Raw genomic sequence first — 20,587 nt, forward strand, 5'->3', positions numbered from 1 at the left:
TTGGAGAACGTCAAACTTTCTTTGCCACAGAGAGAATGAGAGGACGGGTAAGAGCTGTAGCTGCTTATTTTTATTTTTATTTTTATTTTATTTTTCATGTTTTAATAAGCTTGCTGTTGTCGTAGGTCGTAGTTATGGTAGATAAGACTTAAACTGATCGCCAGTCAGTTAGGGAGGATGAAAGAAAACTGATTATTGGCCAAAAAGAGATGTGGGAAGGAGCTGCTGCCGGTGATATAATTAATCTTTCTAAGTTTCAGTGACCTGTTGTCGTAGGTTACCACAATGATAGATAAGCGCTTGATAGTTTTGATAAGTATCCCTTGACAGGAAATATTTCAGGAACACTTGCTAATGTTATGAGAGGACAGAGTTGATCGACGCGGCCGTTTTCTCGTCATAACCAGAGATGATTAGTGTTATACGACTCTTATATACTTTGATTTTCGTGTGTCAGTGCGTCATGTTGGTCATCTTGTTAAGTAGCTTGGGTAAAGCTGAGTGAGGAATGAGTCTGCAGCGTAGGATTACTGAGACTGACGTGGCTTGGTTGAAGCGAAGTGTGGTGTCCTCCGTGGTGTGCACATGCCGTGGTATAGGTGCGGTGTGCTGTGGTCAGGTGTTCTTTGATGTGTGCTTGTCGTGGTGGTGTGTGGTGTAGTGGTGTACTGAGGTATAGTGGGGCCGAGATCTGGTGTAAGTGTGGTGTGGTGTGACTAAGGTGTTGTGGGTTTATGTGTAGTGTGGCGTGTGGTGTGGTGAGGCCTAGACTTGCTTCAGGTTTGGTGTGGCTGAGGTATTGTGGGGTGTGGTACGTCGTGGTGTGACAGGTTGTGTGGTGTGTGGTGTGGTGTGACTGTTGTGTGGTTCGTGGTGTGACAGGTGAATGCAGATGAACAGCACAGTGCATTGACACACTCCCTGTAGTACATGAAATTTCACTAAACCTGTCATTATACTTCATGAGATTTATGAGTCCATCCTTTGAGTGGCATTGTGTCCACTTATGCACCATTGTATTGCATGGGTGGAGTTTGTTAGCCTGATTGATCACACAGCATGGGAGGACAGAGGTGGGAGGGTAAGGCAAGGGAGGGGAGTAGAGGGGACAAGAGGAAGCTAAGCTAGGATGTGATTAGGGCACCTTGTATATACTCGTACATATTTCCTTGGCCCTGCATCTCCTCTTATTTTTGGGGGGCTGTTACTGACAATAACTACATTATTCACTTAGGTGATGGCAGGAAAAATTTGTTGTGACGTGCATGACAGGGTAGGTTTGATTTAAGTCAAATTATTTAAGTTTATTTAAATTATCGTAAAAAATAATTATTTAAATCAAAATTAAATATACTGTATCCAAAATTATTGAAATGTTACATTGGGTCAAATATCTAATGATTTAAATTATATATATATATATATATATACGAGTATATATATATATATATATATATATATATATATATATATATATATATATATATATATATATATATATATATATATATATATATATATTTTTTTTTTTTTTTTTTTTTTTTTTTTTATTGTACTTTTATGTTTGATTGGAGTTCCACTTCTTTTTCTTTGTATTTATGTATAGTTACTTTAACCTAACAGATCTGATTAAGCTATGATTTTTATGTGAAAAACTCCTCTTGGGTAATGTATATTAAAGTACAGTTTCATTTAACACTGGCCAAGTTTGATACAAGAAAATGGCCTCATAAGACTGAAACAAATAGTTACTGGAACAACCCCTAAACCCCTAAAGGACAGGAACATTCCTCATGGACACCCCTCCAACCTGGGCTGGTTTTGACAATTCAGTGAAAATAGGTCATGTTCCATCAATTTCTCAACTCTGCTTTGACCAACTACTTAACATGTAATAGCATCACACTTATCAATTCTTCCTCTTCAATCTTCTGCCACCGTGAACTTTGGAAAATTTGAAATTTGAAATTATAGGTCAACTATAGAAGCCACCTGCCTCTACATTGCATCAACTATAGACACCATCCACCCTATAAGGGTTAAACCAGTAAAGTGCCTGGAAGGCGATTGACGAGCGAAGCTGTCAGTAATGAAACAGTGGAAGCACCCTGCAGATTGTGCACTTGACTAATATTCAGATCACTCTAGCAAAAAACATTGCAAGAGTCGAATGGTTGTGCTATGTACTGTTGGATAGGAAATTTCATTTTGTGTTTATTGGTGTCCACTTTTGTTGAGACAAACAAAAGTTGATGAAAACCTGCAAAAACTGAAGTTTGGTTTACAAAATCCCAATTTTGACACACTTCTACTTTTTACAAGTTACCCTTTGACTTCAGCCAATAGAAGAGATGAAAGCTATATCATATAAAATTGATAGAGTTGTGTTGTCATATGGTGCAAATTTTGTTACAATCGGCTATGTTGTTGAAGAGATATTAGTGTTTCAAGAGTGTTATAGTTGAGCTGGGCTGGATCAGGCAGCTCAAAATGAAACAACAATCTCCTTAGAAAACTTTGCTTTGCCTGTAATAAAAGAATTGATTTATATAAAAAATCTGATGTAAATCAAGTAAATAGATTTTTTATTTTATTTGTTTTATTCAACTCTTGTACAAATATGTTTTGTTACTTTTGTTATGTTAGTTTTAATTGCAATGTTGCTTTCAAGGGACAAGAATGTACAGCAAGAACTTGCAGAACTCGGACAGAAGTGAATTACTGGATCTGAACACCTGAGTAGGTAAAGAAGCACAGCTGCACAAGCAAAGAAGAAACACTACTACCATGAATGCCCAAGACTTGTATGACAATGTGCTGCAGGGAAGGGAGCGTAAGTCATTTCAGTTCAGTGATGAGAACTTCTCACCCAAGTCTAACCTGGCTGTGTCCCCACACTACACCACCCTCTCTGGCACTCCATGCCGATGACTCTCACTCTCCTCCAGTACTTGTGACACGCCTTGGTCCAGCCTCTTTGACTCAACTGAATTTTCAATCAGCTTATCGCCAGACAACCATGGTTCCAACTGTGGGCATATTTATCCCATAGAACGATCACATTCAGAAATGGGTGCCAGTACTGTGGAGACCAAACTCAGGAAACTGGATCCACTCAGGTCATCCTCTGATCCAGAGATGAATTGTTGCCACTCGGAAACTCATGTCTCTACAATGAAGGCTTTAAACAAAAGTTATAAACGTGAAGAGAATCTCACTGGTGACTTCTCCAAGGCTCTGTTGCTTCCTATCCTTGAGATTGGGAAACACCCAGACCTTCAGTCTATAAGTGTTCATACTCTAGCTGATGTTATTAAGGGCAAGTACAATGATAAACTTGCCTCCTGCAGAATTATTGACCGTAGGTACCCGTATGAATATGACGGAGGGCACATAAAGGGGGCAGAATTGTGGCACTTGCCAGAGTTAGTGACTCAGAACCCGAGAGCTAAGAAAGGTGTTTCACTTATGCCACTATAAGGCCTTCCTTGAGCTTATTTCATTATTTTCCCTATATCATTCTCTCCATCTTATGTTCTACAGTCCCTCCTTTCTAATGCATGAGACTTGCATTGCTCAAACTAAACTTTTTATTGGGCTTATTAGAAATTAGGTCATTTATTGTTTAATTGTGTTATTTTACTGAGGATGTTTAATATTTTCATGTCATTCATCCATTAACAAACCTTTTTATTGGCTTTATTAGAGATTAGGTAATTTATTTTATTTAATTGTGTTATTTGACTGAGGTTGTTTAATATTTTCATGTCCTTCATTCCTTCCTGTCAAATTCATTAACCTTGCAATGTTCAGACAACACTTGTATAGTGTGAATACTTTGGTATTTTTTGTTTTGTTTTACTGAGATTGTTTAATATTTTTATATCATCCACAAATTCACAAAACTTGCAATACTTAAACAAAACCTCTAATCTGTGGATTGGAGATCAGGCATTCTGTTCTGTCTTACTGTGTTCTGTTTTACTTATATAATCTGTGGATTGGAGATCAGGCATTCTGTTCTGTCTTACTGTGTTCTGTTTTACTTATATAATCTGTGGATTGGAGATCAGGCATTCTGTTCTGTCTTACTGTGTTCTGTTTTACTTATATAATCTGTGGATTGGAGATCAGGCATTCTATTCTGTCTTACTGTGTTCTGTTTTACTTATTTTCATATGTCCTGTCAAATTTGTGAGACTCACAATACTCAAACAAAATTTGCAGTGTATGGATTGCAGATTAGGTATTTTATTCTGTTTCATTGTGTTCTGTTTCACTAAGATTATTTAATATTTTCAGCCCAAGAGTGACACCACCATTGATGAGAAACCCGAGGACAACCTCTGGCTACAACTGGGCTTTACTGTGGACTCTGAGACAGGTAAGCTTTGGTGATCATTAGCTTTAGTCATCAATACTTAATTAGCATTGGTGAAAACTAGTGTGCATTCTTTCATTTATTTTTAAGAGGTGGCCATTTCTGTGATAGTGGTGCCTTAAGCTGACTAATGTTCTTTTATGTAGAGAGACAAGAATATGATGTACTATCTAACAATTTAATATTGTCTTAGCTAAGTAAATGCTCACAATTGGCCAGTTATAAAGACCTGGCCATTTCTGCAACAGTAGCATCTCATGTTGACTGAAGTTTTACCATCTTAGAGAGAGAAAAAAAAAGGATGCATTCATTGTGTAGCTATTCATATATTAGCTGACACTGTGCCTCCATGATAAAGCGGGTCGTGTGCTTGACTATGAATCTGTGGGCCCTGATTTGAATCTGGGCTGGGGCAGTTGATGCATAGTTCACCCATTTGTCATCCTTTGGATTGGTTGGTAAAGACTACCTGGGGAAGCATGGGGAAGGTAAACTATGGAAAATTGAATATCCCTTACCTCTGTGCCCTTGGGTAAGGGATATAATCCATCTCAGTTTCAGTGGTGTACACGGAGATGAGGTCATGTGCAGCTATAACTTGTGCTCCCAATTTTACCTTGACCTCAAATGTATGCTCATGAATGCCTGTTTATGTCTGTGATGCACAGTTGCAGGGTCTTTTAATCAGAATGAGTATGGTATGGTCTCATGGAATGTCAGTTCACCTATTAATGCTTAGATTTCTTCATAAATACCTCTTCTAGTGTCTCAGGCACATTGACAATCTGCTGAAGATATTGGTAATGCTCCATACTCTTGGATATCTTGGTGTTGAAGGTTTGGATCAAGGCATAAGCTAGCTAACTCTCTCTCTCTCTCTCTCTCTCTCTCTCTCTCTCTCTCTCTCTCTCTCTCTCTCTCTCTCTCTCTCTCTCTCTCTCTCTCTCTCTCTCTCTCTCTCTCTCTCTCTCTCTCTCTCTCTCTCTCTCTCTCTCTCTCTCTCTCTCTTGCTTTCATTAATGATTCATGATTCAGAGTCCTGCAGAAAGAGTGAAGTCTGTGCTGCTTGGCGGATGCAGATGACAAGGTTGATCTTAACTTAGTATTTTGGAAAGGGAGGATTGGCTTGGTTTGATGCTGAAATTGGCTGCTCCTGGCTTGTTCCTTACTCCTGATAGAATGAGCCAATTTGAAGTCTGGTATTCCTTCCATCACTACATTAAAATCTACTTCCTCATTCTCTTCTTTGCTTTCTCATGGTGAACTGCTGGAGACATTTGATTCTCCTTTGTTGTAAGGAGAGCTGTAGCCTCTGTATGGGAGACATTAAAGAAAGTATCCACTTTCAGTGGCTTCATATCCATAGTCTGAGTGTAACATTCTGGAGTGATATGTGGTGAAAAGATCCTTCTCTTGATCTGATCCTTAATGCAGCATCTCTGTTTGTGCATTCATGACAGTTCTCCATTCATCACTAATAAACATGACCTCTTCTTTGTTTCACAGATATCCCTCTTACATATGATGCTCTTCACACCATCTGTCCATTTCATTTCTGGTTCTCTTCTCAGCCTTACACCTCACACATCCTCACCACTTAGCCCTGTTCTTCCTCTCAGCATGCCCAAACCATTAGTGATAGGTGGTATAAAGCCCCTCAAATTGTTTGGGACTGGAATTGCTTATGGTCCTGATGTCCAAGGCACTGCACTTTATACCTCATGGTAGAAATATTTGTCCCACCTTCAGATATATTTTTCAAGTGTTTTTCTGATGCTCCAAAGGGAAGGCATGTTATTGTCATTACACTTTCTGCTCTACTCAGTCAGCCTATTCTCTTTCCACATCAGTTATCCTTCACACTTCATTGTTCACAACTGACTCATTATTCAATCCTTATGTGTTACTCCAGACATACTCTTCAGATATCTCATCTCAATGACATTCATTTTCCCTCTCTCCTTGGTTTCCGAGTCTCATGTTTCAGTTTCATTAAATATAGTCACCACTAATACCCCATCCTAAAAGTTTTCTTTGCATTTATTGGAGGTAAAATACATCCATATAAATACAGTTTTCAGTCTTCCCCACACCTTTCTTGCATCATTCATTCTAATTTTCATTCATGCACATATTCTTCCATCCACAGCAACTTACAAACCTAAGCTGCTTAAAACAGGCTACTTCATATGGTCTTAATCACCTATATCTTCCCACCTGGTTGGCATCCTCCTTGAAGAGGGTAGCCAGGTCAAGACACATACAACATGCCTTGTCTTATTGTAGAAACAAAAATACTGGAGAGAAATTCCCTCTCCTTTCACTGCACCCCTCTCAGTTACCTTTTCTAAAAGAAGCAGTATTTTTTTCAAGGTAGCTGTAAAGTGCACAGTGAGGCTGTATCTTCCTGCCACAGAAGGGAATCTTGACTATAACCAACAGAAATGAGCAGATGACATGATTGGGTTTAGCACAACAATGCACAATGAGTTTGCTGCTTTATGTGTCTTCCTACCACAGAAGGGAATCTTGACTATAACTAATGGAAATGAGCAGATGACATGATTGGGTTTAGCACAGCAGTGCACAATGAGGTTGCTGCTTCATTATGATGGCACACTTTGCCTTATGATTACTAGTTATCTCCATATATATTATATGAATGTGAAATAGCCAGAACTTCAGCCAGCTTGAAGTACAGTTCCCTCTACTTCCATGTTCATCACTTAGCATTGCCAGTGTGTGAATTGTCTGCTGTGAACCACTGCACCTGATTCGACTTACATCCAAGACACGTTCCACTCGTTATGAGTAAGAGGGAGGGTGATGCAGGGATTGATGAGATTTGTCTGAGGTATGAGTGAAAGCAGGTGGTTCACAACATTGGCAGTGCTAAGTGATGAACATGGAAGTGGAGGGGACTGTACTGATTTGAAAATTATATGAAATTTCATGCACAGCGTTATCTCATAAGGAAACAGTATTGTACTTCACTCTAGCAGCATTGCATTTGCCTCATATGCCCCACCACTAAGTCATCCTTGGTAACCTGCCAGGAGGAGGCAGTAGACACCTGCCAAAACAATAATTACTCCCAGTGAGGTCTAAAGCACTGTTCAGGGGGTGCTCTGAACTTATCATTAAACCCAGCTGTGACCTCACTGAACGTTTCCCTTTGTGTCTCACAACACAAGGGGGTAGTCACAGCCTGCCCTCTAAAGACAACTCTCTTCCTCCACACAAAACTACAAGCACCTAATAACACACACACCCTTCACTCAAAAATTTTAAAATCATGGCGACTCCTACACCAGCCTCGGAGTCCCCATCTGGGGAGGGGTCCATAAATGTCCCCAGGTCGGACTGCCTTTCTGTCGACGACCCTAAGTGTCTTGACACCCCCCCTCAACTTTTTCTTCATTAACTTCTGCAACATTCGCGGTCTAAGATCTAATTTTCAATCTGTAGAACACCACCTCTCCTCTTCTAAACCTCATCTTCTTTTCCTCACTGAAACTCAGGTGTCTGAGGCAACTGACAGTAGCCCCTTTTCTGTTCCCTCCTACTTTCTCTATCCTCATTTTCGATCCAAAGCTGGATGCTGCGTTTATGTGCGCAATGACTTAACCTGCTCTCGTGCCCACGCTCTTGAATCTTCCGAGTTTTCCACCATCTGGCTACGACTACAGAGTCATTCTCATACTAAATTTATCTGTGCTGTATACCTCTCTCCTAACTCCTCTGACTATAAGAAATTCTTTGACTACTTAACTTCCAAAGTGGAGCACATTCTGACCCTCTTCCCTTTTGCAGAGATCTCCATTCTTGGAGACTTCAATGTTCACCACCAGCTTTGGCTTTCCTCTCCCTTCACTGACCATCCTGGTGAACTAGCCTACAACTTTGCTATCCTCCATGACCTAGAGCAATTGGTGCAACACCCTACTCGTATTCCTGACCATCTTGGAGATACGTCCAACATTCTTGACCTTTTCCTGACCTCTAATCCTTCTGCTTATGCTGTCACCCTTTCTTCTCCGTTGGGCTCCTCCGATCACAATCTCATATCTTTATCTTGTCCTATCACTCCAATCCCTCCTCAGGATCCCCCTAAGCGAAGGTGCCTCTGGCGTTTTGCTTCTGCTAGTTGGGGGGACCTGAGGAGGTATTTTGCTGATTTTCCTTGGAATGACTACTGCTTCCGTGTCAGAGACCCGTCTTTGTGTGCTGAGCGCATAACAGAGGTGATAGTGTCTGGCATGGAGGCGTACATTCCTCACTCTTTTTCTCGTCCTAAACCTTCTAAACCTTGGTTTAACACAGCTTGTTCTTGTGCTATACATGATAGAGAGGTGGCCCACAAAAGGTACTTAAGCCTTCCATCACCAGAATCTCATGCACTTTATATTTCTGCCCGGAACCATGCCAAGTCTGTTCTCCAACTAGCCAAAAACTCCTTCATTAACAGAAAATGTCAAAACCTTTCAAGATCTAACTCCCCTCGTGATTTCTGGCATCTAGCCAAAAATATCTCCAATAACTTTGCTTCTTCTTCTTTCCCTCCTCTACTTCAGCCAGATGGCACCACTGTTATCACATCTATTTCTAAAGCTGAACTCTTTGCTCAAACCTTTGCTAAAAACTCTACCTTGGACGATTCTGGGCTTGTTCCTCCCTCTCCTCCACCCTCTGACTACTTCATGCTACCTATTAAAATTCTTCGCAATGATGTTTTCCATGCCCTCGCTGGCCTAAACCCATGGAAGGCTTATGGACCTGATGGGGTCCCTCCTATTGTTCTCCGAAACTGTGCCTCCGTGCTTGCACCTTGCCTAGTCAAACTCTTTCAGCTCTGTCTGTCAACATCTACCTTTCCTTCTTGCTGGAAGTTTGCCTACATTCAACCTGTTCCTAAAAAGGGTGACCGCTCTAATCCCTCAAACTACCATCCTATTGTTTTAATTTCCTGCCTATCTAAAGTTTTTGAGTCTATCCTCAACAGGAAGATTCTTAAACATCTATCACTTGACAACCTTCTATCTGATCGCCAGTATGGGTTCCGTCAAGGCCGCTCTACTGGTGATCTTCTAGCTTTCCTTACTGAGTCTTGGTCATCCTCTTTTAGAGATTTTGGTGAAACTTTTGCTGTTGCCTTGGACATATCAAAAGCCTTTGATAGAGTCTGGCACAAAGCTTTGATTTCCAAACTACCCTCTTACGGTTTCTATCCTTCTCTCTGTAACTTCATCTCAAGTTTCCTTTCTGACCGTTCTATTGCTGCTGTGGTAGACGGTCACTGTTCTTCTCCTAAATCTATTAACAGTGGTGTTCCTCAGGGTTCTGTCCTGTCACCCACTCTCTTCTTATTATTCATTAATGATCTTCTAAACCAAACTTCTTGTCCTATCCACTCCTACGCTGATGATACCACCCTGCACTTTTCCACGTCTTTTCATAGACGTCCAACCTTTCAGGAGGTAAACATATCACGCAGGGAAGCCACAGAACGCCTGACTTCTGATCTTTCTAAAATTTCTGATTGGGGCAGAGCAAACTTGGTATTGTTCAATGCCTCAAAAACTCAATTCCTCCATCTATCAACTCGACAACCTTCCAGACAACTATCCCCTCTTCTTCAATGACACTCAACTGTCCCCCTCTTCTACACTGAACATCCTCGGTCTGTCCTTTACTTATAATCTGAACTGGAAACTTCACATCTCATCTCTAGCTAAAACAGCTTCTATGAAGTTAGGTGTTCTGAGACGTCTCTGCCAGTTTTTCTCACCCCCTCAGCTGCTAACTCTGTACAAGGGCCTTATCCATCCATGTATGGAGTATGCTTCACATGTCTGGGGGGGTTCCACTCATACTGCTCTTCTAGACAGGGTGGAATCAAAAGCTTTTCGTCTCATCAACTCCTCTCCTCTAACTGACTGTCTTCAGCCTCTCTCTCACCGCCGCAATGTTGCATATCTAGCTGTCTTCTACCGCTATTTTCATGCTTACTGCTCTTTTGATCTTGCTAACTGCATGCCTCCCCTCCTTCCGCAGCCTCGCTGCACAAGACTTTCTTCTTTCTCTCACCCCTATTCTGTCCACCTCTCTAACGCAAGAGTTAACCAGTATTCTCAGTCATTCATCCCTTTCTCTGGTAAACTCTGGAACTCCCTGCCTGCTTCTGTATTTCCACCTTCCTACGACTTGAATTCCTTCAAGAGGGAGGTTTCAAGACACTTATCCACCAATTTTTGACCACTGCTTTGACCCTTTTATGGGACTGGCATTTCAGTGGGCATTTTTTTATTAGATTTTTGTTGCCCTTGGCCAGTATCCTTCCTACATAAAAAAAAAAAATGTTAGTAAAAGAAGACAAAAAGTGCATATAAAACCGCTCTTTGTGATTGGGCGTAATTACAGAGGACATTACGTTTGAGGACATTACGTTGAGGAAAGGATGGTGGTAAGACTGTGGAAAGAGAGTGTGTCTGGCCACTATTATTTTTCCATTTCTGACAGACACAGGGTACATTGGTTAAGCTCTCAGTGTAGCTTACTCTGGGATGCGAAAGACAATGGATGTGTTGAGGAAAGGATGATGATAAGGCTGTGTGTGGAAGGTTGGGCTGAGGGGGCAATGTGGGTGTGTGGCAGTGCGTCATTAGGACCCTGCCTTGCTCCTCACACCTGTCACTTTGTCCTTACATTAGCCATTATTTGGAGCCATTTCAGTCATGTTGGGAAGAGGTGGGACAATGGCAGAAGCAAAAGGTGGTGGTAATATTTTTCTCTACTATTTGCTCTGTCTTCACTTGGGCTTGACAAGAAAGGAATTTCTTCTTAAAGTTTTCAATTATGTGCATTTCCTATGCATTCTTGTCTTGCATTCTTAAATTTGTGCCTTGTATTTCTGTACTTATTTGTATTTTTCATCATGGCCTTTAACTTGTGTGTAATGAATATGTAAAATCTTCACTAAAAAGGCTGAAGGACAGAGAGCTTCATCATAGATTATAAAAATGTTGTGCACATGAATTATTAGTTTTCCCCCAAAAGGTAGCATGCTGAAGGATAGAAAGCTTCATCATATATTATAAGAATGTTGTGCACAGTATTTGATCATGAGAGAAGGTTGTAGGGGAAGGAAGGTAGTCACCAGGGAGACAAAGACTGTGGTTGTAGTAGGTGGTCAGAATTTTGTGGCCTATGATTAATGGATTTTGGATTTTATACCCATAGCCACAGAGGCTCACGGGTAGTAGGGAGCCACCTTAAGGAATGTGACCATCTTTTTGTTGGTGGGGGAGGGAATGGTAAAGTTCACTCAGCAATTCCCACACAAGTCATGATGGGAGCTTATTGCTACTACACCATATTGCTTACTTAACTCTAGAAATATAAGATAATGAGTACTATTGTTGTTAAAAGAGATAGTTAAATAAATTAGTGGATGAAAGGTGGGTATTTTTTTCATCTTGAAGTGGCATCTTGAAAGGCAAGGAAAATACATTTGGTTGAAATTTTATACTGCAGTAAGTAGGGATGTACAGGAATGTGTGATGTCTTCTTGGTATGATATATGTTCCCTGATAATTGCCAAGAATTCTTTTTTTTATTTTTTTTATTTAGTTGCAGTAATATGCAAAGTTTGAGTCACATTTGTGTCTGTATTTATAATTAATCTTTTTTTCATGTCCCCATTATTATCTCCTCTTTTTCTACTCTACTCCTCCAGATATATTAACATTTCTTTGTGGGAAGCTGTATTTGTTATATCATTCAAGCATCTCACCATCCTCGACTTTTCTTGGATTCTCTCAAATATGAAGCCTTCGTTCTTGCAATAATGTGTATTTACCTAGTTGTATAGTACAGGGTCCGAGCCAAGGCTCAATTAGTCCTGTCTCCATACCCGAATTTATCTAATCTCTCTTTAAACATGTGCACACTCTTTGCCGCAACCACTTCTTCTTTTAAGTTATTCCATATTTCAACCGTTTGATGCGGAAAGCTGTATTTTTTAATATCTCCCAAACAATGACTCTTCTTTAATTTCTCCATATGTTCTTCTTGTACGTCTATCTTCTTCCTCCACTTTTACAACTAGGTCATCTCTGTCTATCTTCTCCATGTTGTTTATTAATTTGAACATTGTTATCAGGTCTCCTCTTTTCCTTCTTTCTTGCAGTGTTGGTAATCCAATTTCTTCCAGTCTTTCTTCATAACTTAGGTCTTCCAATTCAGGTATCATTTTCGTAGCTATTCTTTGTATCATTTCCAATTTCCTTATATCTTTCTTCTTGTGTGGAGACCATACCACTGCTGCGTATTCCAGTTTCGGGCGTATCATGTGTGTTATAATTTTCTTCATCATTTCTTTGTCAAGGTAATTAAATACCACCCTGATATTTGCTAGCAAATTATATGTAGAGCCAAATATTCCATTGATGTGTTTTTCTGGTGATAGCGTGTCTTGAATTATTACTCCCAAGTCTTTTTCTTCTTTGCTCTTTGGTATTGTGATTCCTCCCATCTTATACTCCCATGAAGGTCTCCTTTTACTTCTTCCCATCTCCATTACATGGCACTTCTTTATATTGAATTCTAATTTCCATCGTTTACTCCATTCATAAATTCTATCAATATCCCTCTGTATCCTCTTGGTTCTTTATTACTTTCATCAATTTTGCATCATCTGCAAACATGTTAATATAGCTATTTAAACCCACCGTCATATCATTTATATAGACCTGAAACATTATAGGTGCCAACACAGACCCTTGTGGTACTCCGTTTGTTACTTCGCACCAACTTGATTTATTATCTCTGATCACTGTACTCATTTCCCTACCTTGGAGATAATCCTTCATCCACTCAAGTATTTTTCCTTTTAGCCCTCCTCAATGTTCCAGTTTCCATATGAGACTTTTATGTGGAACTGTATCAAAAGCTTTTTTCAGATCTAAATAGACTGCATCAACCCAACCATCTCTCTCTTGTAGTTTATCTATTACTCTTGTATAAAAGCTCAGTAAGTTTGTTACGCAAGATCTCTCTTTCCTGAAACCGAATTGTTTTTCTGTTATTATATTTTCTTGTTCAAGATATTACACCCATCTGTTTTTAATGACTATTTCACAGAGTTTACTTACAATACTCGTGAGTGAGACTGGTCTGTAATTCAGTGGTTCCATTTTATTACCTCCTTTGTATAACGGTACTATATTTGCTCTCTTCCATTCCTTTGGTACTTTTCCCTCCTTCAAAGAACTGTTAATTATCTCCTATATTGGTTCTTCCAATTCCTCTCTACATTCTTTCAATATCCATCCATTTACTTCGTCTGGTCCCATCGCCTTCCTAGTATCTAGCTCTTCCAGTAGTCTTTTAATTTCTTTTCTTTCCACTTGTATGTTTTCTATTCCTTTCTGTTGTTCCTCATCTCCCAGTGATGCAAAGACAGTTTCTCTTGTAAATACAGACTTGAAGCTTTTATTCAGTATCTCGGCCATCTCTTGTGTGGTTTCATAAATTTCTCCATTTTTCTTCAGCTTTGTAATGGTATCTCTATGCTTTATTTTTCCATTTACATATCTATAGAAAAGTTTGGGTTCTTCTTTACACTTTCCAACTACATCTCTTTCAAAATTTCTTTCTTCTTCTCTTCTTATTTTAACATAATCATTTCTAGCTGTCCTGTATTCTTCTCTATTTATCTCATTCCATTGTTTCCTAATTTTTTTCCATGCCCTCTCCTTCTTCTTTTTTGCCTCTGCACACTTTGCATTAAACCACACTTTCTTATTTTCTTTTACCTTATATCTTGGCACATATCTTTCAACACCTTCTCTAAACTTGCTTAAAAACACTTCATATTTCTTCTGCACCTCCATACCTCTTAATAAATTACTCCAATCAAGCTCTCCGTAGAATTTCTTTAACCCTGCAAAGTCTGCCTTAGCATAATTTTTTCTCTCATTTTTATATTCCTCATTGAATTTTGGCACTTCTTCTTTGATCTCTATCTCCATCTTCACATGATCACTTTTTCCCACTGGACACAAATATTCTATACTTGGTTCATTTTCTGGCTTTTTTGTAAAAACCAAGTCTAGTAGCGATGGTTCATCTTCCCCTCTGTACCTAGTATTTTCTTTCACCCATTGATCCATTGTGTTTACCATCATAGTCTGTAAAAATTCTTCACTCCATGTATTGGCAATCCCTGTCACCTCCTGTCAGTTTATCTCCTTGCTGTTAAAATCTCCTACTAGTAACACCTTGTTTCTTATCTTTAGCATGTCATCTATACTTTTTATGAACTCGCTTTGCATGTGCTTATAATCATCAGTCACCCAAGTGTTGGTCTTTGGAGGCATGTATGCAACAATAATTTTTCTGCTTTCTTGTCCTTGGATCTTGATCTCCACACTCAATGTTTCTGACCTCCCTTCACCATATTCCACTGTTTCTATCAAGATGTTTTTTCTTACTAGAATCATCACTCCTCCTCCTCCCTTATTCTTTCTATCTCTTCTCCATATGTTATATCCTTCTTCTTCAAATTCAACATTAATCTCCCTTGTTAGTGTTGTTTCCATAATGCATGCCACTTCTGGTTTCTTTTCATGTAAATAATCTCTTAGTTCCCTTAGGCTGGACACTAATCCATCTATGTTTGTATACATAACTTTAATTTTATTTATTGTGGACCCATTTCTTTTGTGTTCTCTCTTTGTTGTCTTACTTCTTGCTCCGCATTCTTTAGCCACCATTTTCTCATTTTCATGTCTATCATTCTCCATATATACCTTTCTGCCTGTACCTGTGTTCTCTCTTTGTTTTTTGTCTTGGCCTCCTCTTTTAACTCTTTCACCTTGTTTCTTTCCTCCTCATTCATTTCTCTTCTTATACATATATCCTTCATACCCTCTATATTTCTTAACAAACTCCTTCTTCTCAAGATGTGTTCGGCTGCCGCTTGGGTATTAAGTCTTATTTTCATGGGACGTTTCCCGCTTCTGAATATTTCCCAATTCTGTACACTTCTATTTGTATATCCGTTTCATCTCCTACAATTTTCCCAATGACTTCTTTTGCTCTTTGTAATTCTTCTCTTTCTCTTAGAACTTTATTTGATATGGTCTTCTCTTTATCCTTAAACACCATCAGGCACATCTTTTTTTGTACCGCATCCCTTACTATGTTATCTTTTTCCTTAATGGTTTTCACTACTTTTTTCGCCATCTCTTTATCATGTTGTTCTTGCTGTTTTCATATTATTTCTGTCATATCTATCTTCTCTTGTTCTCTCTCTTTCCAACTTTTCACTTCCTTTTCGACTAAGCCTTTTACTTCACTCTGGATTTTGCCTTCATCTATCCTAACTTCTTTCTTCTCCACCATGCTCCTTAGCTTTCCATTTTCTGAGTTCTTGTATTTCTTCACTGTACTTTACATTTAAATCCACTATCTTTTCCACTTCCTCTCTGTTTCTTGTTTTCCCTTTCTCTTTTTAAGTCCCTTCCTTTCAACTCTTCCAGCTCTTCAACAATGTCTTTAAGTCCCCTCTCCTTATCTCCTTCCCATCCTCTGACTAATGTCACCAATCCTCTTATTTCCTCTCATATCTTTTCATTCTCTTCTTCTAATTTCCATAATCTTGCATTTAACCTGCCTACTTGTATATCTTTTTCACCAAATCCTTCAAATTTTGGTGTGCCTCTGGGTGACGGCAACGTGGCGGTGGCCGCCATCACGCTTTGTTTACAACCGATTCGGATTCGGTGTTTTCACCCACAATTTTCACTTCATCTATTCCATCTCCGATTCTTTTTCTACTTCTTCCATAAAAACTCCACCCCACACTGTGCACTTTCTTATACTTTTGTATGGAGACAGGCTAAGAAAATAACTCTGACCCTGTACCCACAAATAGGCAAGTTCGGCGCAGCTGCTCCTGACACGTCTGCTCTCAACGAAGTCGGAAGTGTGTGTGTGTATGTGTGTTGCCCTGTCTTTCATTGTTGAGATTGGTGAGGCTCCGTGTGTGCGTGTGTGTGTGTGTGTGTGTGTGTGTGTGTGTGTGTGTGTGTGTGTGTGTGTTGCCCTGTCTTTCATTGTTGAGATCGGTGAGGCTCTGTGTGTGTGTGTGTGTGTGTGTGTGTTGCCCTGTCTTTCATTGTTGTGATTGGTGAGGCTCCGTGTGTGTGTGTGTGTGTGTGTGTGTGTGTTGCCCTGTCTTTCATTGTTGTGATTGGTGAGGCTCCGTGTGTGTGTGTGTGTGTGTGTTGCCCTGTCTTTCATTGTTGTGATTGGTGAGGCTCCGTGTGTGTGTGTGTGTGTGTGTGTGTGTTGCCCTGTCTTTCATTGTTGAGATTGGTGAGGCTCTGTGTGTTTACCTAGTTGTATTTACCTAGTTGTGACATAACCACCATACATAACAAATAAATAAAACCCTAAATTATCTATCAGTCAGTCAGTCAGTCAATCAGTCAGTCAGTCAGTCAGTCAGTCAGTCAGTCTGTTTGTCAGTCAGTCAGTCAGTCAGTCAGTCAGTCAGCCTGTCTGTCTATCTGTCTCTGTCTGTCTGTCTGTCAGTCAGTCAGTCTGTCTGTCTCTGTCTGTCTGTCTGTCTGTCTCAGTCAGTCTGTCTGTCTGTCTGTCTGTCTGTCTGTCTGTCTGTCTGTCAGTCAGTCAGTCAGTCAGTCAGTCAGTCAGTCAGTCAGTCAGTCGTCTGTCTGTCTGTCTGTCTGTCTGTCTGTCTGTCTGTCTGTCTGTCTGTCTGTCTGTCTCTCTGTCTGTCTGTGTCTGTTTTTCAGTCAGTCAGTCCATCAGTCTCAGTCAGTTAGTCAGTCAGTCATTCTGTCTGTCTGTCAGTCAGTCAGTCAGTCAGTCAATCAGTCAGTCAGTCAGTCAATCAGTCAGTCAGTCAGTCAGTCATTCTGTCAGTCAGTCAGTCAGTCAGTCAGTCAGTCACTCAGTCTGTCTGTCTGTCTGTCAGTCTGTCTGTCTGTTTGTCTGTCAGTCAGTCAGTCAGTCAGTCAGTCAGTGCCATAAGTCAAGCTATCAACCTATCATTGGATCAATTAAGAAGCCAACCAATTAATCGGTCAGTTACTCAACCAATTAACCAATCAACCAGTTAACCAGCCAGTCACTCCCTCCCATCCCAGGTAGAAGGCCGACCATTGGAGAGCCTGCGCACCAAGACAGCCGGCTCCCCCCCGCCCCACTGGCAGGCCGGTGGGAGGGGGCAGTTTGGGTCAACACCACCTGGGCTGCAGTGTCCCTGGCCCAGTGGAGCGAAGGGGGGTGTCCCATCAACCAGTACAGTGTTGTCTACAGACAAACCAGTGCTGTTACCTGGATTGTGGGTGAGGACAGAGGTAGTGTAGTGAACCTTTTCTTGCTGTCATGTAATTCTCTCTTCTTCCCTTTTGCCATCCAAACTGATGAACTCCACTCCATCCACAGTATCCAAGAGGGTGGAAGGGGGCCGGCCAGTGTGATAGGGGGCCTCACACCCTCCACCCATTACCTGGTGCAGGTGACTGCTTACAACTCTGCTAGGAGCTACTCCAGGGCTACTCCACCACCATGCCCCTTCCTGGAGGTGAGAAGGAGAGGGAGAGAGAGGGGGAGGGGGTAGTGTGTGTGTGTTTGTGTGTTTGTGTGTGTTGGGTTTTCAGTAGCATGAGAAGAGAATAATGAAGGAAACAGGAGGAATGTAAAAGGAAAGGAAACTACATGGAAAAAAATGGGAGGAAGGGAAGATATGAGAGAGAGAGAGAGAGAGAGAGAGAGAGAGAGAGAGAGAGAGAGAGAGAGAGAGAGAGAGAGAGAGAGAGAGAGAGAGAGAGAGAAAATTCTATATTACACTTCATTTTCAGCTAATTCTCCTCTTCTTCTTCTTCTTCCTTTCCCTTTCTCTCCCTCCCGCTCTCCCTCTTATATTCATCCTTTTTTGCTTTTCTCTCTTTTCTTATCTCCACTCACTTCTTACTCCTTCATATTTCTCATCCTTTATTCTTCATTAATCTTTCTTACCTACACATTATTAAATATCTCTTCCCTTTCCCATTTCTTCCTCATTTCTTCCATTCCCTTATTCATTATCATCTATCTTGTATCCCTATTCTTCATCTGTGTCCTTCAATCCTTCATCTATCTTATATCCTGTTCTTTGTCTACCCTTTCATCTTTCATCCATTCCTTCAACTCCTCTCTTTTATCATTTTCTCTTGCATTTCTACCCCATCTCTTCTCTTCTACATATCATTTTATCTTCTATCTATAATCTTTTCCTCATTTCCCTCCCCCAGGCCCCTCCTCCCCTGGGTTAGTGATGCCTGGGGTGGCCATGACAGATGTGAGGGTTCTGCTGCCCGTGGTTGCCTCCTCCCTGTCTGCTGGCCACTCTTGTCACCCGTTTGTGTTTGTGTCAGGAGGAGTAAGTGGTGGTGGTGGTGGTGGTGGTGGTGTTTTTTTATGGTGTTTAATGTTATTACTCTGTTTATTGGTATTTCTTCATGGTTTTACTTTCTTTCTTTTTTTCTTTTCGTTTGCTTCCCTCTTATTTGTTCCCTCTCCATCCTTCCTTTTGTTTAATTTTTTATATCCTTCCTTCTTTCCTTCCTCTCATTCTCTGTCTTCCTCTTGTTTCTCCCATTTCTTGCTTTGTTTCTATTTTCTGTTTATTTTCTCACATGTCTTTATTTTCTCTTTCATGGCAGTCTTTTTTCATGCCACTCTGGTATTTAAATACATGCAAACACTGTTATTATTATTATTATTATTATTATTAGTATTATTATCATCATATTTTTATTATTATCATCATTTTATTATTACCTCGTTGCAGAGTACGCAGACAACATCTATACAGCCTTCCAAATGAACAACACACACCAACAACATCATCAACAACCACAACAACAACAACCATCACAGCAACAACCAGTCACAGCCACCACAACCACCACCATCACCACCACCACCCACACCACCAACAGCAGCAATAACCACAGCAGCAACCACAGCCAAAAACAGCAACAACAACAACAACAAAAATTAGGCCAGACACAGTGACCTTGCTTACAACAACAACTACAATAACAATAACAACAACAACAACCCCACCACAACGCTTCCCACAGCCACTACCAGCCATGTGCTTATTATTATAGCAAAGTATTAATATCACTTGCAAATATACAGAGAGAGAGAGAGAGAGAGAGAGATTGTGCTGAGTAAGAGAATCAACATTAAAGCAAATATTAGAGTTACACCTCCTCTCTTTAACTTTCATTAAATGCTTAAACATTCTCTCTCTCTCTCTCTCTCTCTCTCTCTCTCTCTCTCTCTCTCTCTCTCTCTCTCTCTCTCTCTCTCTCTCTCTCTCTCTCTCTCTCTCTCTCTCTCTCTCTCTCTCTCTCTCTCTCTCTCTCTCTCTCTCTCTCTCTCTCTGCAACACACCCCTTTCCCTTGTGAAAATCAGGAACATCACTAGAAGCACTGCTTTCACTGACAAAGCCACATCCATCACTACCAAGGATTGTGCTTGTGACAATTTTATCTAACTCTGCTTCAATTTCGCTTTCTTCCAAGCCTTTCCTGGTGTTTTTTATTGGTGTTGAGGTCAAAGGGGCCCCAACTTGAGGATGGAGTTGACTGGAAGGGTAAGTGGAGCTGCGGTGTCTAGCAGACATCCTGTCAAAGTTAGCACAAGGCGTTAACTGACCACTGATAATGTAAGAGAGGGTTTGTGGGCATTGCAGGAAAGAAAACGACATGTTTACTGTACTTGATGACAAACTAATCAAATCTGGCGGCGCATTCATTAAAAAATGCCACATCCACTATTGTGGACACCCGCGCTTAAAGGGTTAAATCGTACAAATCATTATTTTTCATCATAAACTCATAGTATAGTAGAATACTGCTCATCCAGAGAATTACTGAAGAAATTCAATAAATGGTAATCAGTCAAATTAGATCTTAGTAGATAAGAATGGTGGTATAGAATATGCAAAAAAGAAAAAAATGCTTTATAATTAAAAAAAAATAGTAATATGGCTGAAAGAACTCTAGAAGAAGAAAAAACATGAAAATGAATTCAATATTAAAGAAATTCCTATCAAATTTAGTTCTAACTTAAATAAAATAATCATATGCATTATAAAAATACCTTTTTGTATAACTAAA

General features: G+C 40.2%; 1 protein-coding gene across 8 annotated transcripts in view; it reads left to right on the top strand.

The window, feature by feature from the left end:
* The window catches only part of LOC135097792 (uncharacterized), a 26,552-nt gene continuing 5,965 nt past the window's right edge, over positions 1-20,587 (top strand). For 2 of the 8 annotated variants that reach the window (XM_063999848.1, XM_063999843.1), the window contains exons 1-7: positions 1-47; positions 2,672-2,833; positions 4,303-4,384; positions 17,557-17,769; positions 17,858-17,996; positions 18,706-18,833; positions 19,245-19,573. In XM_063999848.1, coding sequence (XP_063855918.1) covers positions 2,792-2,833; positions 4,303-4,384; positions 17,557-17,769; positions 17,858-17,892 — 372 coding nt within the window. In that variant the 5' untranslated portion in view covers positions 1-47; positions 2,672-2,791 and the 3' untranslated portion in view covers positions 17,893-17,996; positions 18,706-18,833; positions 19,245-19,573. Of the gene's footprint in view, positions 48-483; positions 600-2,671; positions 2,834-4,302; positions 4,385-17,556; positions 17,770-17,857; positions 17,997-18,705; positions 18,834-19,244; positions 19,574-20,587 lie in introns of those variants that run through there. The other 6 variants (XM_063999849.1, XM_063999846.1, XM_063999847.1 and 3 more) reach the window with 4 other exon arrangements.

Source organism: Scylla paramamosain, unplaced genomic scaffold (assembly GCF_035594125.1).
Source record: "Scylla paramamosain isolate STU-SP2022 unplaced genomic scaffold, ASM3559412v1 Contig32, whole genome shotgun sequence".
In the NCBI taxonomy this organism is placed as follows: domain Eukaryota; kingdom Metazoa; phylum Arthropoda; class Malacostraca; order Decapoda; family Portunidae; genus Scylla; species Scylla paramamosain.